We start from the raw sequence: 23,821 nt of genomic DNA on the forward strand, positions 1-23,821 counted from the left end.
TGCTACCATCTTGTACGCTCCTAAAGGGGGTTCAACACAGCCATTTAACCTGCATATTACTGATGTGGTTACAGGAAAGAACTCGAGGGACTTACCTGGCGGTCCAGTGGCTAAAGACTCCGTGCTCCCAGTGCGGGGTGCCTGGGTTCAATTCCTGGTCAGGGAACTAGATCTCACATGCCACAACTAAAGAGTCCTCATGTTAAAACTAAGACCCGGCACTGCCAAATAAATATATTTTTGGAAAACAAACAAACAAAACTCGAAGATCACTCAGACTTCAGGAACCTGCAGTCTGAAATTTGCTCTGCTCTAAATATCACAAAATGAGGGCCACGCCTGCAGCAGAATTCAATACCAAAGTCAAAAAGTTTTCCTTGAAAATAGATTTAATCTTATTCAAATTAGAAATGTTCTGCATATCTCTTCAAAACCACCTCCAAAGTTCTCCTCATGATACATGAAAAGTTTTCTAGGGAAACTTTATGAAACTACTGAAAGACATCTCCATATTTCCTCAGTGTGGAGCTGTCAAAAAGTACACAAGTGAAAACTTTGAATGTCTGAGCCATTCCCGAGGTGCCTGGGTCATTCACTCTGGAGGAATCGGCGGGGTGGAGGGACTACGGTCACCACGTGCGAACACGTCCCCTCTGCCTTGTCAGTTACACTGGCAGAGCACACAGAGGCAACGGACTCTCAAGGGGAACGTTTCATAGAGCAGAGGGCAACGGACAGGAGCCAGAAACTGGGCAGGAGCTGAACATTAGAGGCTAAGAGTGAAAAATCAACATTCAGTGATCAGTGACCTTAAAGGGCTCAACTCTCCCTTCTTGGCACAAGTGACAGTCCCACCATTCTAAGCTCCCAAATTCTAGAACAAGATAAAAAGATTAACAAAAATAGCGCATGTAGAAACTGCTGATTCTGTGTGCAGAGGATCCACACTGGGACCTCAGGGCGCCCTGGGCAGGCAGCACCCCTGCATGGAGGCGAGGGTCAGGGGAGGAGGCCAGGGGCGAAGAGGCTGCCAACCCGGGGCCTGTGGGCTGCGGATGCTGTGCTTCCTCCTGCCGCCGGGCCGCTGGGCCGCCCATCTCCAAGGAGACCAGGGCCTACTTGGTCATCTTGCGGATCATGTAGTTGAGGATGCCCCCGTTATGGAAATAAGTGAGCTCCACGTCGGTGTCAAACCTCATGACAGCCTGGAAGGTCTTCCCGGTGTCCAGCTGGGAGGACGGAGGAGCAGAGAAGAACAGATGAGGGAGGAGACGAGCCAGCCCTCAGACTGCCCTCCAAGTGCAGTCCACGCCCCGGCAGCACCCAGCACCCGAGCAGGTGCCGGCCGGCCCCAGCCCAGACCCGCTGAGCAGGAAGCTGTGCTTTACTTAACAAGATGCCCCATGTACTGATCTACAAGGTAAAGCCCTGCAGAGCATCTGTGATGGAAGTGAGAGACCCTGAGAATTAGAAACAGCCTCTCGGTGCAGCAGTTACTTGCGATGTTTGGAATATTTTCGAAGCCTTCACCAGGGACGGCCCGGGAAAGGAAGTCTTGGCAGCCAGCAGGCGCTTCATTAAGGCTGTCCCCTGGGCGCTGGCCCAGATGCTCACTCTAGGACGCGGCTCAGCAGCTCAATCTGCCTGGGCGGCTAGATCACCCTGGGACCACGGTGCTGCACCTCATCCTCGCCTTACCCAGGGCTCAGCTGTCGTTTTCACCTCAGTGCTAATCAAAGCCAGGGCCTGGGGTGAGTGTGTCTGTTCACATTTTTATAATAAAAAGCTGCTTTAAATGCCCCACCCCTGAGCTTTTCATCACTATTCTCCCAATACAGGAGACATGAGTTCGATCCCTGGGTGGGGAACTAAGATCGTGCATGACCTGCAGCATGACCAAATTAAAAAAAAAAAGACTGATGACAAACATGGGGTCCCTTTAGCTGGACCTGGCATGGAAGGGCACTGACTTACCTTGATCTGGACTTTCATTCGTGGTTTCAGGGTTTCTGGAATGCTGATAGTGTATCGTTCACGCCCGGTGAGTCCCAGGGTGTCTGCATTCTCCCCAGGGAGGTACTCGAGAGGGATCACCCCCATCCCGACCAAGTTACTTCGGTGAATGCGCTCGTAACTCTCCGCTAGGACAGCTCTGATTCCCTGAAGAACGAAGACTGTAAGTAGCTGGGACACAGTTTTTCTTTAACACAGACACTTAACAACAGGATTCTTAGGTCAAAACTCTTCTCCTGCCCAAATTCTCCTTCAATTAGTCCTTTACATAAAATGTTGCTATTATATATATAGCACAGTAGCTAACCAACTGCCTCCACTGTATAAGCAGCAGGTAGGCAATGAAATGAACTCTCCCCTTCTACCTCCACCAACTCTGGATGGAGACACTGTTACTGTGCCCTGCATCCTGGGAGTCAGTGGTCTGTCAGATATTTGAACCCACAAAGTCTAATCACACACTTAGTTTGTGATACAAACTCCCACTGTATCTGGAAACCACACTACAAAGAAACACAAAGAAAATTCATTTTGCCCTTTGAATTTTGGTATTATAGTAGGTTGTATTAGCAGACACAGAATATTTAATCAAAACACAACTTTCAGAACATAGTACAGAGAAAGGAATTGATCACCTGCTGTGTGCTGCTTTTATACCTCCTGTTTCAAGGATCAAATTGCACTGAATGTAATCTTGATATAAAGCTTCCTATAAAGCACATTTTATTGGTAACCTATAACTGACAATATACAGCAATGATCAGTAAACCAGGATACCTGATTAACTAGAACACCCAAATCTCAAATATTAGTTAACTGTAATATAATATTAAGATACCCGTAAAAGCTCTCAACATACTTTCAGATCCCCTGAATCAGGGTCACTCAGGAAGCTTGTTAAAAATGTAGATTCTTAGGTACTTACAACCCCAGATCTACTGTATCAGAATCTCTTGCAGGAAGCATGGGTGAGAGGATGGGATACTTTTAAGTCTGGAGAACCATGGCTAGACAGAGGTGTTCTAAGGTTCTGCTGATATTACAGTCACCAGGAGAGGCTTTTAAAATCCGAAGTCCAGGCCTTTCATCTTACCAACCAAACCAGAACGTCTGGGAATGAGATCCAGGCATAGGTATTTTTTAAATCACAAAGTGTTTCCAAGTTTAAAAGCACAGGTTTAAAAGAGCAGATTCTTTAGCGCAGTTGGTATTTTGTGTAGATTTATGTACATATGTACTGCGTATTTATTCGGGGGGAAGGGGCAATGGTTGTAAACACAGGTTATTCACGCCCCAAGCTCTGTGAGGAGGGCTGTGTGGAGCGGCAGGTCACGCTGCCTGGCCTCTCTTTCTGTGGACAACGTGGCTGAGGCTGGCCAGCTACAGAAGGAAGTGTGCACTGCTGTCTGGGCAGACAGAACTCAGGGCTGTTCTGTAGAGAAGCTGACACTACAGAGTCGGAACCCTAAAAGATGGCTGTTCCCTTGCTCTTTGTATACCCGCTGCTCTCCTGCTCGGGCTTCGCCTCCGCCCTACTCACGCGAACGTGCTTGCCCTCTGCTCCTTAGGCCAGGATGGCCCCACCTGTTAGTTCATTAGAGGGAAACATTTACCCTCTGACCGCTGTTAACTTGAGGGGCTGTGAGGGACATGCCCCAGCCCTGGTTTCCCTGGTAACTACAGCCAACCTGATGTCAATCCCCGCTCTAATAAATGGGAGGAGCCGCCTCCTCCTCCCTGGGGTGAAGACTATCGCGTGTGCCGCCTGCGGTCAGCTGCACCCCACGATGCTTCAGATGTGTAAGAGCCTCCCTCTGCGAAACCACTGATGCCTCTCTCGCCGGGGCCAGGCTCGCTCTTTGGCCCTGCGGCTGGTGCAGCCCACCCAGACTCTAGAGATCCCCTCTGAGCCGTGACTCGCCTATCCACAGACCTTCCTGTCCCCCCCAGCACCTCCCCCCACGCCCCGACTGTTCCTGCTCTCAATGCTGTTGTCAGCGCCCGGCTCCCTTCCTAAAATCCTTCCTTTTGTAGTTTCTTAGGTTCTTTTCAGCAGTTTCTAGAAAGCGCAGGCCTTCGACAAATTACCAACTAATAACATATCTTTTCTACACACCCCCACCCACTGCAAACTGATGGGACTTAAAAAGGGGGGGGGGGGGTGTGTGATTAAAACCTGGGCGTCTGGAGGGCTGTCTGCCAGACAGTCATATATTTTTTACAGCACATGTGGATATCAACTGACTTGTGCAACGTCTGCCAAGTGCATTGATTTGCTCAAGCCACTGTTATTTAAACTGGTATCAGCTAAGCTATTCTACCCCACCCTGAAGACTGAAGCCAGGCACCACAAGTGGCCCTGCTTGATTCAGGGCCAGCGAAGGGGCCAGACGGAAAGACTCCCTGTGGGGCCCCTCCCACAGGGACAACTTCCGGGTCAAGCCCTGAAATGGCGGAAGGTTCTGAAGAGCTGTCTGTCTACACTGAGAGGGCTTCCTTTTCTACTGAGCCTGTACGCAGACCCTTCACTGGCAGTGAAAAGCAGCTGTACAAAGTGCATTCCCTGAGTTTATTCAAAGCTCAGGCTCCTGGGCTTCCCTTGTGGCTTAGCTGGTAAAGTATCTACCTGCAATGTGGAAGACCTGGATTTGATCCCTGGGTTGGGAAGATCCCCTGGAGAAGGGAAAGGCTACCCACTCCAGCATTCTTGCCTGGAGAATTCCATGGACTGTATAGTTCATGTTTGCAAAGAGTTAGACATGACTGAGCGACTTTCACTTTCGGGCTCCTGATGTTTTCTCTTCTGTGAACCTAACAGACGAGACAGTAGCAGCACTGTCCTCACATTGAACTAGGACAAGGGCCTTAAATAAGCTTCAGGTGCTAACCCGAGAACATTAAGAAAATCATGAAACTTTCCCCATTAAAAAGAAAAAAAAAAAGACACACATTCCACACTTCTGGATGTAATTTCATGGACTTCAAGATCCTCCCCTCAACGGTCGTACCGACACACCCAAAGATCCATGGCTCCCAGGGTAGCGACACTTGATGGAGGGGAACCTGCTGACTCCACATTTCTTCACTCAGTGAGGGAAGCCCGGATCACGAAGCAGGAGGCGAGGAAACAGCCCACGCTTCCCCGAGCTTGCCTTGCTCTCCCACAGCATCTTCTTGGAAAGCAAACCAAAGGACGTTCCTTCCGCCTCCCTCCCAGCTTCCCTTCTGGAGCGGGGGGCAGCTGCCTGCAGCGCTGTCTCTGCGTGCTACTCACCAGGAGGAAAGGGCCCTTGGCGGCCCAGTCTCGGGAGCTGCCCGAGCCGTACTCCTTGCCGGCCAGGACGATGAGGGGGAGACCCGCCTGCTGGTACCGCTCAGCGGCGTCGAACACATCAAGCTGAGGAGGAGAGGAGGGAGGTTTTACCGACAGAGTAAAGACACAGCGTGTAGACAGAGGCTAGTGAGTCCTGAGGGGACATGGAGGAGTGTCTGCAGTCGGCCAAGTCAGTGTAAAGTCAAGGGCAAACTCAACCAACCAGTTGCCTGGTCTACAAATTTCCAGTTAATGCCATCTATTAATACTACTTCTTTTCTTCTTCTTTTAAGTCGCTCAGTCATGTCCGACTCTTTGAGACCCCATGGACTGTAGACTACGAGGTTCCTCCATTCATGGGATTCTCCAGGTACTTACCTCTATCAAATTGAATTTTATACTCTTAAGTGAAATGCCTTATTGTCCTAATTGTAGAAAAACATTAAAATCCTAGGGCATCAGGGGAAAAAGGAAATTAGATCAGTTTTTTTTTTTTTAAACTCTTCCATTGATTAAAATATCTTAAAGCAAAAGCAGAGAATCCCACCTAAATCTGGGATTTGATTCTGTACCAGAGGCTTGGTGATGGTCAGTTGTAAAGGGTGGCCAAACACAAAAAAAAAGGTCACGTGTTTGGAAATTACAAAAATGCAGACTTTTATTCATCACCCTTCTACATGGAGGTCAAGGTAACAATAGTAGAAACACTGATGAAGCACCAATCAATAAAGGACAAGAAAGCATTAAGGAATCTCTTAGTATATATGAGAAACGGCTTTAACAAATAGATTCATTTGTTTCTCACAGGAACTCTGAACATTCTGCTGAGCTGAGGCTTCACAAAGACAGGTGATATCATTGATGGTGAGTAATGAAACTTTTTTTTTTTGTCGCTACTTAAGTCAGAAAATAAGATCCCTCCAAAGAGGGAGTGTTTGATTTGAAAGGAGCTCTAGAAAGGTATATAATCAAACTCTCAAGTAGGCTTTCACAGATTACTACTGTGGTGAAAGGATGGAGACTGTGGTTAATGTCCCACGGCACTGCCTAAATCTAGATAGGATTCTGTCTGTCTTCAGCTGAAGAGAACTCACAAATATAGAAACTGTTGAAAAAAAAAAAGAGTAAAAGCCTGCTCTGTCTAACCAAAAACCCTGGATGCTTTCAAAGACCAGAAAAGAAACAACCTACCCGATACTTTCAGAGGTATCGGTTACTAGTTTGGATATTAAGAATGTGGGAGTGTGTGTTTTAAAGTGCTTTCAAAACGACCACAGAGCTGACAATCCCACGGCAGAGCGGGTTGTGGAACCCAGATGTGCGGACTCAGCAGGTTTGAATTCCGGGCTCCTGGCTTTTCTCTTGTGTGCGTCAAACTGAGAGTAGCAGGCAGCTTATAGAGTACTGGCTCCCTGCACGTGCCCTCTCTTCTAAAGGAAGCATAAAAGTTAGTGGTTTCTTCTGATATCTCACCTCTGGATTCCTAAGTATTTAATTGGTCAGCTCATTTCTCTTTATTATCCATTAAATTCTTAGAGGATTTAGTTCTTTCCACTACCACTCTTGTAGGGCTCTTCCTCTCCCCAACCTCTCCTCTCCAGGGCCTTCTAATATCACTGTCATACCTTTTCTGGCCATATGTTTTAAGTATGTACATGCTATTTACAGCTGAGCCACATAATGGACTCAGATTTCCTTTTCTTGGCAATTAAAAAAATTTTCTTTTCCCACTGGAAATAATAAATCTGTATGCGTGTGTGCGCACGCTCACCTGTTTGTGTCCCTACCCATTAACTCCCAAATATACTACCTAAAGTATTGATACAAATCTTTTCTGAAGGCATTCATATCTATCAGGCGATTTACTTTAAAAATCTTTTTCACGGGGGGTCACTCCTGACGCCCTCATTCCTGTGTGGACCGCTGACTCTCTGACGTGTGTTCATGTGATGGAGGAGTCTTCCTTCCCCAGCATCCTGGCGATTCCCTGCATTTCCTTTTCCTGGATCCTACATCTTCCCCTATATTTGGTTTATTCTCTCATTTTGGTGGAATACAATTACCAAGTAGCTTTCTGAGACTGGGACTGACAGATTATTTTTAAAGCTTTTGAATATCTGAATGTGTTGTTACTTTAGACTCTCACTTGGCTGGTAGTATGAGGGATACAGATTTTAGGGTGCCAACAATTTTCCTTAGTCTAAGTCTCCTGGGTTGCCTTGAGTGCATCTGATCCCCAGAAGAGTGCACATAAGCTTTTTTCCCCTCTCCGAAGTTTCTAGATCTTCTCCTTACCTCTGCTGTTCTTACTTTCAAGGTGATGTGACTGGGAGTGAGTAGTACTCATGTGGCTGGGTGTGTGCAGTGGACCTTTCGATCTGGAATCTCAGATTTTGCACTTGAAGAATTTCTTGTGTTAACTCTTAAACAATTTCCTCTCAGATTTAATCTGTTCTTTTTAGCATGTTTATTCAGTCAGATGCTGGTCCTCCTAGGTTCAGGCTTTGATATTCTTACATTTCCTAATTTCCCCTTTGTCTTTCTACCTTCTGGAAGATTTTCTCAACTTTTCCTGTGAAATTTTTTAGGTCCTTTTTTTTTTTTTTAAGAGCTGCTTCTTGTCTTCTGATTACACCAACAGAAAATCATCTCTTAGACGAAACAATTGTTTTTCTTAGTTTTCTTCTACTCTGTGCATTATCTGTTTTTCTCTTTATTCCTCCATTTCTTGTCTAGGTCTGTCTTTCAAGTTCAAGACCTGACTCCAATGTCTCTTCATCTCTGATGCTGTCTGCTTATTTAAGCTGAGGCACTAACCATCTGACTAGGAGTTCTGTGCATGGTAGGGCTGTCAATGAAGGGTCCCACCATGACAGTTGGCATCCCGGAGGCCCTCAAGTCTATTAACTACAAGTCCCTCCTTCATCTCTTGGGGATTTTACCATTCATCTGTATCTTTTTCACTTAATAGTCTACTGTCCCCACTAGTCACTGAACAAATATGTCCTAGGCACTCACTCTGTGCTGGATGGCTTCACAGGTGGTGCACTGGTAAAGAATCCGCCTGCCAATGCAGGAGACATAAGAGATGTGGGTTTGACCCCTGGGTTGAGAAGGTGCCCTGGAGTAGGAAATGGCAACCCAGTCCAGTACTCTTGCCTGAGAAATCCCATGGACAGAGGAGCCTGGCAGGCTACAGTCCATGGGGTGGCAGAGTTGACTGAGTGACTGCCGCGCGCGTGCCACCCAGGGTTAACCTCAGAACCTTAAAAAGGAGATGTTATTTCTACTTCGCAAGTAAGAAAAGTGAGGCTCAGAGAGGTTGGTAGATCGCTGAAGAAGGCTCCACAGCTGGTCTGAGGTGGAGCTGGGACTTGAACCCAGGCTTGTCTGACTTCAAGGGCAGGCTTCCCCACGTCTCCCCATGCCTGCCCTCTGTGAACAGACAATTTCAGCTCTAATAAACCAACTCCACGTGGTTCCCATTAGGACCCAAGCAGGCCTGCCCAGTCCTCTATATTCTTCCTTCCCTAACGGTATGATTAAGTAAATGTTACTGAAGTCATAAAACAGCACTTCTTAGTAAATATCCTCCACCTTAACCTGGAATTTCCCCTTCAAGTATTCTGAACTGATGAAACCTCAATCGGAGGCTTTTTAAGCTCAACTTCTAAGAAACAAGATTTAGTTAAAGCATGAAGCAGAAATCTCTAAGCAGGAAAAGGCCTTCCAGTTTAAAAGGACTCTTCTTTAGGGATGACCTCTACATATATGGAACACTTGGCAGAAGGGATTATGTAAAGCAAGAGGTAGGATGTTAAGTGTGGAAAAAAAATAAGACCAAAGGGAAAGGGACAAGGCAAGCATTGAACCACCCAGAGCCTGAGAAATGCTGGCTTCTAGAGGAAGCGCAAGACACCATACTCACAATTTCACCAGAAGGCAGATGGATAGTCTGTGGTGCCTGCTTGTTCAAGAATTTGTTTAATAAGCGGATGTTGGCGAATGTCCCCCGCGCCATGATGGCATCATTCCCTCGGCGGGAGCCGTAGGAGTTGAATTCTCGAGGAGTCAGGCTGATAACGAAAGTAGGAGAGAAGCTGGTTTAGGGAACTGAGAGATCAAACCTGGCTTACACCATGAAAGGGGGAAAAAATCACAAACCTAGTATTTCTGTGAGTCTACTAAGTATTGTTCTCCAAGACAGAAAAATGTTTCCATAGCTTCGACTGAGGGCCCATTGAGAGGCAGCAGGTGCGATGGTGAATCTATAACCTCCTAGCATCAACCTAGAGTCTTATAAATCTGGGTAGAGCAATCGGGAGGAACTTGAATCAGAGTATTTTATTTATTCAGTAGGGTAGCCTATAAAGCTTCATTAAAGATAAAATGTTAAAAGTGGGTGGAAAAAAAACAAAGAAAGCAAAGGGAATGCTCCGGGTACATCAGTTTGGTGGAGCCGAGAGTGGGGGACACACAAAAAACATTCTGCAAATGAAACAGAATAGGTTCACATTTGTCCGGGAACCCGATGCAATTAAAAACCACGTAACTGGCAACATGACTTAGTATTGTTGTAAGATCAAAAGCAGGGCAGGGACGAAGGAGCAGAACAAGAACTGCTGGTCCTAAAAATCAAAGAAAAATCTGGTCTGTGGGTCCGAATGAAGGGACGTTTTGAGATGTCTGGAACAACATCTTAATGAACAGTGACCAGTTCACTGAGCTGTTTCTTAAAATGCTAGGAACCATGTGTGTTAATGATTTATTCATTAGCTCAATTTTGAAGACTGAGAATCTAAGCATGGGCTTCAGGAGTAGGTGAGTGTGTCTATGAACCCCTGAAATTATGTCCAAAATGTGGATATGTATTTTTCTGGAATGGTATATTTCCTTTAATTCTATTCTCTAAAGAGTATCAATAACCACCAATCAAAAAAGGTGTTGGTTACTTCTCTCTTCCTAGTTTTCTTCTTCCTGCCTCGACTCTATTTCTCTAGATTCTCTGTCCTTAGAAGCCTTTCCCATTCATTCATTCAACAACTTTTCACTGAGTACCAACTACACGCCAGGAGCTGTTAGGTGCCTGGGATGCAGCAAGTCCCTGCTTTTCAGGGCTTACATCCTAGAAGGTAGAGACAGAGGCTTTCTTAAAAGAGCGTCCTACACAAGTGTTACTAGACTGTGGTTAAAACCTAAGAAAAGGTAGGCCAGGGCAAGAAGAGTATGGTGGGCGTGACCTTATGGAGGAAGACTCGAACTTGGCGTGGGAGTTAGTTAAGAGGGTATCTTGGGGAAAGGCATCCAAGAGGAGAAAACCGTCAGCCCACCCGAAGGCTGTCAGGCAGAGGGGTACTTGGCCTTGTTTGAACATTCAAGGAACAAGATGGTGGGCAGCGTGTCCCGATCAGTGTGGGTGAGGAGAAGAGCAGGACTCACCAACCCACCTTGAACGTCTCCTGCCCTTTTCTATTTGCTGATGGACTGGCATCTCCCACTCAAGACAGAAACATCTCTTTAAAAGCTCATAATATGAGGACTTTGCTTAGGTGGTCCAGGGCCTAGACACCACACTTCCAGTGCAGTGGGCCTGGGTTCCATCCCTGGTCGGGGAATTAGATCCCACATGCCGCAACTGAGACCCGGTCCAGCCAAATAATAAAACAAACGAATGTTAAAATCTCATATGTATTAGGTTGGCCAAAAAGTTTGTTCGGCTTTTTCTGTAACATCTTAATAGTAGACAACCCTGAGTGAACTTTTTTGGCCAACCCACTATCTGTGTATGGGCAGTTGCCATACATTTTAAAAAGTAGTTGCCCCACGTTAAAGGAAAATCTCGACACAGGCCACTGTGCGTTCACCTCCTCTAGATCTGGGCTGTCTTCTTAAACTCACAGCACACACATCCTGGGGAATAGGAGATATTCTCGATCTGAATAAACAGACTGTCTCATGGGATGCACCAGGAAAAGGCAGAGACTGAATGAGCATGAGAGAGGGGGAAAGTTGTGAAAAGAATGGGTTACCGCCCAGCAAGTCAGGGGAAGGGCAAGGTGGCTGTCCTCTCCCACTGGGAAAAAAAAAAAAAAAAAGCTTCAATTCTGTTTCTCATATTGACTCTGGGCCCTGTCCCTGAAGAAGGTGATTCAGGAAGTGGGGATGGGGGCCAGGAACATTCATCTCCCCAGACGAATCTTGAGAAAGTCAGATCTGGGATGGACATTGACTGATACTGGTACACTATGGTGGTGGTTTAGTGTCCGACTCTTTGTGACCTCATGGACTAGCCCGCCAGACTCCTCTGTCCATGGTGGCTCTCCGGGCAAGAATACTGGAGTGGGTTGCCATGTCCTTCTCCAGGGGATCTTCTTGACTCAGGGTTGGTTAAATAGCAGTATATAATATTAGTGTAATACCTGTTAAAATAGGTATATGACTGAAGGATTGCTGAATGGATGTATAAATTGCAAATTCTCACAGCTGTTTTCTGTAAAGGATGTGTCTCTTGGGAGTTCCTTGGTGGTCCAGTGGATAAGACTCTGCGCTTCCAATGCTGGGGTCCTGGGTTCTATCCCCAGTCAGGGAACTAAGATCCTACATACTACAACCAAGTCCATATGCCACAACTACTGAGCCTGTGCGCTCCAGAGCCCACACGCCACAACTAGAGAGTCTATGGGCTGCAACAAAGACCCAGCACAGCCAAAATAAATAGTAAACTAAAACCCAACATATGTCTCTCAACCAGGAAATGTCAGTGCATTTCTGGTTATATCCCTGCCAAGTGCTTCAAGTATAACCAGGCCACACAGGGGAAGAGTGGAGCCTTGTACATAAACGATCAGCCAAGCTGGTGGCAGGGATGACAGCTGAGTCTAATAAGTACGCTTGCTCAAAAAGAAGGTCTCCACGTGCTAGGGTTCACGTGCTGGTGGATTCTCTAGTAGCTTCAAAGCAACAAACAGAAAGAGTGATTGCTTTTCAGGCTCCAGGGTTCAGTGAAAAACTGGAGTCTGATGCCAAACAGACCTCATGGAAAGAGGATTAATGACCTCATGCTGTCCCTTTTGTCTTCAGGCTTCCCCTGCTTCCCTCATAACTTACCCTCTGTTAGTTAAGTAGCGAGCAGCAGGGCTGTTTCTTGCGATGTTTCCAGCTGGAGAGATGTGGTCTGTTGTTACTGAATCTCCCAAGTTTAACAGCACATAGGCATCCACGATAGACTTAGGGGGCTGAAGATCCAAAGTCTAGCAAAGAACACAGTAAGTCAGTGTTTGCCCGGGTTTTCTCCAATGCATCACCAGGGGGGCCTCAACAGCAGGGGTCCACGGATCTGAACCTGATGACAGCCCTACATCAACACATAGAGAATTCTCATTTTACTGGGTTTATCAGGGGTGTTTAGTAAAGCAAAGTGAATTTATGCAAGATATTCATATCTCATCCTTGAAGGAGGTGAAGTATTGGCACTATCCCCTCAAAAGCAAAAGGGATGCTGCCGCAAATGACATTCTTTCTCCACATTCAGAGAAGGTCCCAAGTGCTGAGTACAGCAGGAGTCCTGCCTTCTACTCACATCCTCTCATCCCCTTCTCCCACCAGGAGAGCACAGACTCCTGAACATCAGCTTCAGAGAAGATGTCCCTTGTTTGTATGGGTATGAGGCTTAAGTATGGCAGGTCCTGGAGGCTGTTCTCCTGGACAGCCCCCCTCAGACGTTACTGAGTCTCTGTCCCGGCGATACTTGATCTCCAGGGGTCTCTGCACAGCCACACAGAAGCCCTGGACAGACAAAACTACAGGCCCATGCCAGCCAAATAACCCAGCTTCCTCAAGCTCTCCCCAGTGTTATCTGCTCAAGTGTGTAAAGGTTTCAACGAAGCAGGTAGTCAAAGCGAGGGTACTGGTTAATCAAGTAGATTTTACAAGCCAAGAAACTTTTTGAAGAACACATTTTGTTAAAAAAAAAAAAAAGGGCCTACCAGGTCTTCAAAGAATGGTGGTGATTTAATGTATGTAGATTTGGGATTCCAACAATATAGCTTATCTGACGGGGCTGCTAGGGCATTCCAGCTCTCATTCACAGTCTTGGGGAGAAAGAAAAAAAGGACAGGCAGGTCTAATCACAGTTCATCCTGAGGAAGACTTAACATGTGAACATAATACATATATTCAAGCTAACAGTATAGTAAAACCAATTCTTAGCCTAAATGGTCACACAACATGTCTATACAAAGATAACACCATGCCAAGTAATTTACAAATACACATGCGCTGTGACAGGCCATCTCTAAAATGACCGCATTTTAGATTCCTATTTAAATTAGACCCCATTTAAATGATTCCCAGGAGGATTCCTGCCTCGTGGGAATCCTACCCGTAAATGAACCCGTCCTGCTGGGTGAGGGCTGAGCCTAGCGACTCATTTCCAGGATTAGGTTACAGAGACTGTCTTCTGTCTCCTCACCCTCTTACTTGCTCTTGTTGGCTCTGATGGAAGCCAGTCACCATGCTGTGAAGAGACCCGCTAGTAAGGCCCTGACGGGGGTGTCTCTCGCTGACAGTCAGTGAGAAGCTGAGGCCTTCACCCATAGCATGCGAGGTCCTTTATCCTGCCAATGACCACACAAGCGGTCTAAGAACTGGCTCCTCCCCAGTCAAATCATCAGGTGAGACCACAGCCTCAGATGACACCTGGAAGGAAGCCTTGTGAAGGCAGACACACCCTGTTAAGCGGCACCTCCATTTCTGACCCACAGACACAGGTAAGAAGTGTTTGCTGTTTTAATTCACTAAGTTCAGGAGTAATGTGTTGCAGAGCAATAGGTAACTAACACACATAATTTATGAAATAACAATCCAGGTTGTACCCGAGGGGAAGTTATTGATGCTCTGAAGATTTGGGGAGGTAGACTTCCGGTCACAAGGACATTAGATAGTGACGGCCACCATGCATTCAACTTGGCTTGAACTTGCTCCATGTCATTAACTCAGCCTCTGGAGAAATGCATTTAGCCCAGTATCCACCAAACTGCCTTGAACCATTTCCCAAAGAGCAGCTTATGGGATTCACGGTGTGTGAGTGTGACTCCCATCTGACTCTGCTGCCCAGTCTGCCCTCGTATTTCAAGCTACCAGCCCCAGCCAGAAGCCCTGGGGTCAGCCTAACACAGAAACCAGGGAAAAGGGTAACATTCGAGAGTCTCGGAGAGTGGTATCGAGCCCCATACATTTCCCCGTTTGTAAAATGCACAGGAAGTTTTCTTTTTTTTTTTTAATTTCAGCAGCTTCATAGTTTGGTGCTTCCTACTGAGTGGCTTTTATTTGTTACTCTTTGAAGCCGGCAGATAAATCTGAGCGGTGTGTTCAGCCATGTGGCCCCTCAGTGACACACTATAGGGACACTGGGCTCCTCATCCACAGCTCATGCTCACCCTGGGCTGTCAGAGGAAGAGGGGAGCCACGCAGAGCTAGCCAGGAGCCGCATCCGTGCTGAGTCCACGCCTCCTGAGCCTGCTGCTCAGGCGTCCAAATCTGGGAACAGCTGGGGAGAGTGGGGTCTGGAAGAGCCTGAATTGTAAGAGTAAAATGACTGTACCACTTTCCCAGTCATCTGAAGAAATACCACTTTGTCTGGTTGATACTGACACTAGCCTCAAGGTTGGCAGAGATGACGCGGAGGAGCGACTTCCCCTTGACACTGGGGTGGGGACCTCACCTCTATTTTCTGGTAGACCTCCTTAAACATCCCGGGGATCACGTACTGACGCTCCACCGCCTGGATCTCGTCTCTGGTCGGCCAGATGTCTTTCAGAAATACCTGCTGTCCCTTGGCATTGACCCCTGGGGAGAAATTGTTTATTAGTGAGGTGAACTTCATCTCATATCCAGTTTTCATGGTCACAGGCAGTCAGCCCAGTCTCATTGTTCAGAGCAGTTACATTCAGTAAATTCTCTGTGCACACTTAGAGAACACTCAGTCACTGCCCACAAGAAACACACAGGTTAGGCTCCCAAGGGTGTTTATCCACAACATTGTTGTCAACTGATCAATACGTAATGCTGTTTCATGTATTTCTGTTTACATACTATTGATGCATTCACACTGAACTCATGAGCCTGTCTAACATGAGGCCTGTCACAGCCTTCCTGGGCTCAGGAATACTCCACAGCACTTTAGCCCTACTCTCAGAGGTCATCTTAAACAGTAAAACCACCCAAAAAAAGCACAAAAGTGTGAAAAACATGATGCTATCTGGAGCACAAACAGGACACTTGTTTGCAGCATGAGACCTGAGTAAAAAGACAGAGTGTCACCTTGCTTGACCTCAGCGGAGAGAGGCACGGTGAGTTTTCACCACCTCGTGCATGTCTGTGAGTGACCATGGGAGTGTGATGAGCACTGATTTTGGGGGTGAAAATCCACTTCAATGAGTAGAAAAAATTTGAAAATACGGAATACATATGTAATGAGGATCAGCTGCACGTCTAAAGCTGTGATTTCCTTAAAGTCAAGTCTAGGGCACCGTTTTCATATTATCTAATCTGCGTAGCACGGACTGAGGAGGGCACACAGGAGGCCAGGGGAAAGGAAACAAAGCATCAGGTCCCCCAAGCTTTGAGAAGCGTCACACTGCGGACGTGTTCCTACAGCAGAGAGATTAAAACCAGGCTATCGTGAGATTGAAGCAGGCGCTGGAAAGGGAGGGACTGGAGCAGAGGCCAGAATGGCAAGACCTCCATTACTCTTGGTGTTTCTTTCCCTTTTTGTCCCTTCCCCTTTATAAATTCTTGTTTAGCTATTTTAATTATGTCTTAGCTGTATGCTGGGAAAGGAAGCAAAGACCCTTCTTCCTCCTCTGATCTTTGGAGATTCTAGGCTTCATTATTTATTAAGGAAAACAATAACTTTTTTTCCAGTAACGTTTTCAAATGCATTGGGGGGAAAACAAAATTGTAACCCCACAAATCAGATCTTACCCAGTGGCTCTTTCTCAAAGTCGATCCTGATGGTCCCAGCAATCGCATAGGCTATTACTAAGGGCGGAGAGGCTAAATAGTTGGCCCGGGTATTGGGGTGGACTCGCCCTTCAAAGTTCCTGTTCCCAGACAGCACTCCGACAGCTACAAGGTCCCCCTGTGTGAGGAAGGGGGAAACAGGTCACAAAGACAACAGACTGCCTGGGCTTCCTAGACCCAGCTGCTGAAGTTCACCTTTAAGTCAAGTAGCCCTTTAAGCTTCCCCTGCACTGGTCCTCTCCCCGGGGAAGGAGACCACACAGGGTGACCCTGGGGGAGACATGCTGGGTCAAAAGCAGCAGAGAGACGCACTGGATGGTTTCTGCTCATGAGGAAATACCAGATGGGTCAGGAGGCAGCATCCTAGTTATTCTGCAGCCGGGGGCCCGGGAACAGGGGGGGAAGATGACAGGTTGACAGCTAGAGGAAGCCACACTGGCTGACAAGGATTCTATAATCAGTGCAAGCAGACAAAATAGTATTTTTCAACGCTAGAGAATTTATGGGACAAAAATCAAGCCAATGAGTTTATGTTCAGTTGTCTGACTTGGAACCAGCCTGCAGACAACAGGAACGAATGATTCTGGTGCCGTCACGTGCATGGGGCATGCGCCGGCCAGGCACCGCACTAAGGCCTTTGTGTCCACTATCACCATGATGCTCGCAGTTTTCTGAAACACGTACTGTTATCCCTTCCCGTTTACAGCTGTGAAAACTGAGGCACAAAGAGGTTCATGAACTTGCTCAAAGATATACAATTAATAAGTTTAACTCAACTCCAAAGACCATTCTCTTAACCACATACACCCCATGCTTCCCTGAACTTTCTTTAAAATTACCAGCATTTCATGCCACATCATATGAAAAAGAAAGACCCACAGGCTCCCCTGTAATTACCTGCACGATGGCCTCTACCACAGCCTCCGGTAAGGGCCCGCTGTTGCCGATACAGGTCATGCAGCCATAGCCCACCACATCGAACCTGGTGCGGGAGAGAAGCGCGGGGTGCAGGATGGCTCCCAGTGGGCCCGCCTGCTGGTTCCTGGAGACCACTGACTTACAGAAGGTTAACACAGGGCTGTCTCTGTGAGGCTTTCATTCTCGGGAGCGTTTTGATCTACTATTCATTCATCCCAAATCATTCGGTTAAGACTCCTTTTTATAATTTACTTTAAAAAAAGACTGAAGTATAGTTGATTTTATATTGTATTTTACCTATTTTATACCTAGTAGTGTGTATCTGTTAATCCCATACTCCTAATCCCTCCCCCTTCCAAATCCCTGACTTTCCCTTTGGTAACAATAAGTTTGCTTTCTCTATCTGTGAGTCTGTTTCTATTTTGTAAAAAGACTCATTTACATCATTTTTTAAAGATTCCACATATTAGTGCTAATATATAATATTTGTTTTTTTCTGCTGACTCACTTCATTTAGTACCATATTCTCTAGGTCCATCCATATTGTTGTGAATGGCGATATTTCATTCTGTTTTCTGGCTGAGTAGTATTCTGTTATGTATATATCTTTTTATCCATTCATCTGTTGATGGACACTTAGGTTGCTTCCATGTCTCAGCTATTACAAATAGTGCTGCTATGAACATGTGGGTACATTTATCTTTTCGAATTAGAGTTTTTATCTTTTCCAGATATATGCCCAGGAGTGGAACAGCTGGATGATATGGTAGCTCTACTATTTTTAGTTTTTTAAGGAACCTCCATACTGCTTTCCATATTGGTGACACCAATTTACATCCTCACCTACAGTGTAAGAAGGTTCCCTTTTCTCTACACCCTCCACACCCTCTCTAGCATTTATTATTTGTAAGACTTTTTGATGATGGCCATTCTGACTGGTGTAAGGTGATACCTCATTGTGGTTTTGATTTGCATTCCTCTAAGTATTAGTGATATTGAGGATCTTTTTATGTGCCTGTTGGCATCTGTAAGTCTTCTTTGAAAAAATGTCTATTCAGGTCATCTGCTCATTTTTTGACTGGGTTGTCTGTCTGATATTGAGCTGTATGAGCTATCTGTATATTTTGGAAATTAACCCCTTGTTGGTTGCATTGTTTGCAAATATTTTCTCCCATTCTATAGCTTTTCTTTTAATTTTGCTGATGGTTTACTTTGATGTGCAGAGTTTTTTGATTCCCTTTAGGTTCTATTTATTTTTGCTTTTATCTCTTTTGCCTTGGGATATTGCTATGACTTATGTCAGAGACTGTTTTGCCTATGTTCTCTTCTAGTAGTTTTATGGGGTCATGTCTTACATTTAAGTCTTCAAACCATTTTTAGTTTATTTTTGTATATAGTGTGAAGAGTATCCTAATTTCATTCATTTAAATGAGGCTGTCCAGCTTTCCCAAACCACTTACTGAAGATACTGTCTTTTCTCCATCGCATATCCTTACCTCCTTTGTCGAAGATTAATTAACTATTGGTGAATGGGTTTATTTCTGGTCTCTCTACTTCATATAATTTACTTTTATAAGTAATTTGCTTTTTAAATTTGTAAGTAAATTATGAGGAGACTACCTAAATGATCTGTAATTTTTAAAAGTCAAAATCAGATATCTGATATCTTGATTCACTATTCTTATTATATAATCCCAGGGACTTCCAACTTTTATGAGGTTCATAATAAAATCTATGTCAATTAAATTAGTAATAGTGAGTTACTAGGAGAAACTGTATTTGGAAACAAATAACTGACTTCAGTGAATCACAACATTTCCAGGTACGTGAAATAATTATTTTCATACAGAGGGCAGACTCTCTGTGGCAGAGCCAATATTAGCCCACAGCACACCTTCACGTAACTGAGAAAAGTTGCCCACTCCCCTAGGAGTGCAGTGCTACAGCGGAGCACGGGCTTGATATCAGCCCACACTGTCTTCACAGATACCCTTGTCTGATGAACAACCAGCACAACTGTACGGGAAGGACGTGCCTGTTGGAAAGTGAGGGTTAAAGTCTGCAGTATGCAATCAGATACCATCAGATAAGCTTACATCCATTTCAAGGTGACTTAGCAAGGTATCTGTGGAATACAATGCAACAAAAGCAGTGGTGTAAGAGACTTCTCCCTCACCCAAGCTGAGACAGGTAAGGCATGACTCCGCTTTCCCGCAGGTAGTAGGTGACCACACCACTTCCGGGAGACAGGCTAGTTTTGATGTAAGGCTTCACGCTCAGGCCTGCATCCACAGCCTTCTTCGCTAACAAGCCTGTGAAACAGTAAACACAGACATGGTTGCAGGCTGCCCACTCTAGGCACTACAGACAGTTCAGGAAACACTGACTTTGGTCTGTACTTCTGCACCACCTGCCAGGACCCCACTCACGCTGGTGCTTTCTGCCATTTTTTGCTGCCTAATAGAAACCAAAGCCTGGCGTGCTGCAGTCCACGGGGTTGCAAAGAGTCAAAGACGACTGAGGGATGAACAGTAGAAATCAAACGCTCACTAGCACAAAGTCATTCACGTTTGTTCAGTAAGCTCAGAACGAGCCATGGACGTGAATGACATGAAAAGAGAAGTGCTTTTTGTTTTTTAAAGAGATAAACCATTCATGATTATATTATTGAGTGAGTTTTTCATTTCTGGAGGGAAAGCAATCTTTCTAATTGGATAAAAAATAATTGGAAGGGCCTGTTCTTAAAGTATACGAACTGTGTACTAGTTGGTGAGGAGTACAGTCCACCTAGAAGTTAAAAATCTTGTTCTCAGATATTTCTTAAAGTGGAAGATCAAGGGCTGTTGGGTCACTTGATTCTGGGCAAATCCAGAGGCTATGTACGACAGGGACACTTGGGTGCTCTGACTTAGGACATCTCACGAAGTAGGAAAGAAAGAAGGAGTGTGGGTACTAAGAGACAAGAAGCTACAGACAAGCTGGTGTCTTGTCTTAAGGAAACTTGTTTGTCCAAAGCTTAGGGGCAAGAGACGAATACTTGGACAAAGAAAGGTTTCCTTATGCACCCGTCCACTTCATAAAGAAAGAACTATTTGTGTGTGGACACAAGAGGAACTCTTCGGGATATTTTAAAACTTGGAAACTAGAGGGACCTTATATTAGTGAAACTCTGCATGTAAACATTAAATAACCAGAACTGCATAATAGGCAGATAAGTTTTATCAACCAAGTGCCCTGTGTGCTAATTCGGATGCACTTGGCAATGTATCTAAGACTAAATGCCACTGTATAAAAAGGGATTTTATGAAGAACAATCTGTGGCATGAAAACATTTTTTCCTTTTTCTAAATTCAGACACAAGATTCTAGGCTTTACCAGAAATTCATCTTTCCTTCCTCTCTCTTCCTTATTTTCTGTGTTAATTCTAAAGACCATACTACTTTAAATATTTTATATTGGGCACTATTTATTGAATAGACACTTCTGGGCCAATTAGTCTCAGCATCTGGGAAGGACAAGGTTCAGGGAACTACGAAAGTCAAAGTGTTAGTCACTCGGTCGTGTCCGACTCTTTGCGACCCCATGGACTGTAACCCAGCAGGCTCCTCTGTCCATGGGACTCTGCAGCAAGAATACTGGAGTGGGTTGCCATTCCCTTCTCCAGGGGACCTTCCCAACCCAAGGATCAAATCTGGGTCTCCTGTCCTGCAGGTAGATTCTTTGTGGTCTGAACCACCAGGGAAGCCCCACACATAGAACTTAATTAAACCCTTGGGTTATGTCTTGGAAATTCCCACCCACATGTCCACAAGACCACCAGATGTATTTACCTGCCCCTAACATCACAGATGGATTACTGGTGTTTGTGCAGCTAGTAATGGCAGCGATTACCACAGAACCATGAGCAAGGGTGAACTTGCTGTTATTATAGATAAATGTCTTATGGTCATTATGATGGTCTGGAGCAACCTGGAATCCTTTAAATCCTTGCTATAGGAAGAAAAAAAGAAAATATATATATATATGGTCAAAAGTTCTCACTTTGGAAGGAGAAGAAGCACTTTGGCAATTATAATTCTTAAAACATAAACATCTCAGCTGGTAAACTCTGAAATGCTACAGAAAAATTAAAGTTCCCTTTCCATTTTTAAAAACTTTATAAAAGGGAGTCATGATTTCTGAATCTTATTTTGCTTTGAAATTATTAGCAATTACCTCCTTCCCACCATAAATATTGAAACACTACAACTACAAATTTAGCTTAAAGTTAGTCTAACTCAAGCAATTAGTACAGATTTAATGGCAACAGAGGGCAGAGACACTAACCATACGGAAATTTAGAAAAAGGTGCCATTTTGCCCAGATTCAGCCAAGAATGAGCAATGAGGCGAACACAGTGCAGCTGAACATTTGGTAAAAGGCTGGTGTCCCATGGATAAAACCCATCACTAGTCTTAATCATTCATTTGGGAAATTTTTCATTGAAAATCTGCTGTGTACGAGATGTTCTGCTGGGCACTGTGTGGGACACAAATGTGACTGCGACATAAATCCTATCCTCAGACTTCAGAGTCTAGTAAAAGAATCAGACGTGCAAATAACATAAAGTACCAACAATGCAGTTAAAGGATATGAAACGCCATCACAGGGGTTTAGACTCATGCCAGGACGTTCAAATGAGGGAGAGATGACTTTGTGCTATGAGATCTGAGGTCATGTTGTGGAGGAGCTGAGAGATTGGGGCATGCTGGTGAGGAAGGGCATGTAGGCAGGGGTGGCATGAACAAAATTAGTGGCCAGAGTAGCTTGTTCAAGCAGAGTGAACGCTGTGGTGAGTCATGTGAAGAGTGGATATGCTTTGGAAAAGGAGAGTTAGAAAAAATGAAAAGGAGGGTTGAGTGTGTTTACAGCAATCGAGGGCTATGAGGAAGCTGCTCAGCTCCTAGCTAAGGCGGGAGGAGGCACTGAGGGGTTCAGTTTGGAGAGGAAATGCCTTCAGTACTAGGCTTCAGGAAGATTCATCATCGGGAGGGGTGAAAAGAAGCCTGTGCCTGAAGAAGCCAGCAGGGGGAGGGTCTCCACCCACCTCTCCCGGCTCCCTACCTTGGCCCCCAGGCAGCTCTCAAAGTCCTTTTTCATGTCAGACACAGCCACTTTGTCCTGAGGCCTTTTGGGTCCGCTGCAGCAAGGCACTACTGTTTTCAAGTCTAACTCCACAACCTGTCCACCCAGAAGAAAAGGAACCACAGAACTGGCATTATACCCACAAAGAAAAAAAACACAGCTGTGCCAGAGAATTTACACCACAACAATAAGAACAAACAAACCAGACTACCACATTCAAAAAACCAAGAAAGTCAGGGTCCCTTTTTAACACTGAAGGGATGAATTTCCAGAGATCCAGAAGAGCACTTTGGTAGCATGAGACAGGCAGAAGCCTTGCACACTCTCAGAAAGACCAGGGTGGGCCCTGTGGCTGCTGTGGTCTTCCACTTGGCCCTCTTTATAAAGCAGCTCATATATCCTTTTAATTGCTTCAGTTAGTCTGAGACGTGTTTCCTACTGAAATGATAAACCATTGTAATTTTTCTAAGATGACTTGGGGAGATGTCGTCATTAAGTCATCAATGCCAAGAAATGGGCCCTAGTCTGATGGAGTATTTCCTTCCCTCAGCATATTAATAATAGGAAAGGAAATAATAGTCCCACATCTGGTTTACCCTCTGATCTTGGCTATAGAGAAAAATGTGGGTTTAGTTTGCACCCTGGACAATGAGTAAAGATAAGTAATGGATAAACTGAACTAACTGATTGGCGCACACTTAATCAATTGGCTTGCTCATTCATTTCTTCCCTATCTATAATTCTGATGAGCTTATCAGCCTTTAAATAGCTCCAGTCCTTCTAAACTTCTTCTCCAAAGGTCATCTACATAAGAGGAATAAATCAAAGAAGGAGACACTCAACCTAATGGCCAGGAAGAACGGGGGGAAGTTATGTTATTTTGTTATGTCTGAAATTCCTTATCTTTTTTATTTTTTCAGCCTTTAACACCCTATTCTTTTGTGATAACTTGGCAGTGACTAATTTCCTACAAGTACACCCCCCTGGGAAAAACTTTCACAATTAAAACCACAGGCTTGAGGAAGAGGAAACGTGTTTAATGAGAGGTGCTCCCATACCTGGGCAAAGTCTGGGTCTTGAGAGGAGTCACTGAAGTCCCGAAACATTCCTACAGCCTGAAGATACTGTTTAATATGCTGTACTTTTTCTTTGTCACGACCTAATGGGCATTTTAAGAAGTAACAAGTAACAGATGTCAGTATTTTCTGATGAAACTAATACCTTTAGCAGCAACTGCATAAATAATGGGGGTTTCACTTAAAACACTCCAAGCCCTCTGCTGACACCGCAGCCTTCAGACTCATGGTTTGCCTTTCCAACAGATGCTGCTGTTTACTAGGGACCATGAACCAATCTGCTGTTCTACCGAAGGGACTGTTTTCTGAAAAGGATTCTAGTCTTACTTATAAGTACTCCTCTCTCTTGGTTATA

General features: G+C 45.2%; 1 protein-coding gene across 1 annotated transcript in view; it reads right to left on the minus strand.

Annotated features, from left to right (window-relative positions):
* Positions 1-371: 371 nt before the first annotated feature.
* The window catches only part of ACO1 (aconitase 1), a 66,412-nt gene continuing 42,962 nt past the window's right edge, over positions 372-23,821 (minus strand). Inside the window, exons 9-21 of the mRNA XM_043890906.1 lie at positions 23,449-23,549; positions 22,370-22,486; positions 21,097-21,256; positions 19,443-19,578; positions 17,246-17,330; positions 16,310-16,466; positions 15,048-15,172; positions 13,312-13,416; positions 12,434-12,576; positions 9,255-9,402; positions 5,288-5,410; positions 1,975-2,160; positions 372-1,229 (exon numbers count right to left, since the gene is read on the minus strand). Of these exons, the coding sequence (XP_043746841.1) occupies positions 1,116-1,229; positions 1,975-2,160; positions 5,288-5,410; positions 9,255-9,402; positions 12,434-12,576; positions 13,312-13,416; positions 15,048-15,172; positions 16,310-16,466; positions 17,246-17,330; positions 19,443-19,578; positions 21,097-21,256; positions 22,370-22,486; positions 23,449-23,549 (1,700 nt within the window). The 3' untranslated portion in view covers positions 372-1,115. The remainder of the gene's footprint in view (positions 1,230-1,974; positions 2,161-5,287; positions 5,411-9,254; positions 9,403-12,433; positions 12,577-13,311; positions 13,417-15,047; positions 15,173-16,309; positions 16,467-17,245; positions 17,331-19,442; positions 19,579-21,096; positions 21,257-22,369; positions 22,487-23,448; positions 23,550-23,821) is intronic.

The sequence above is a fragment of the Cervus elaphus genome, chromosome 29 (assembly GCF_910594005.1).
Source record: "Cervus elaphus chromosome 29, mCerEla1.1, whole genome shotgun sequence".
Classification (NCBI taxonomy): domain Eukaryota; kingdom Metazoa; phylum Chordata; class Mammalia; order Artiodactyla; family Cervidae; genus Cervus; species Cervus elaphus.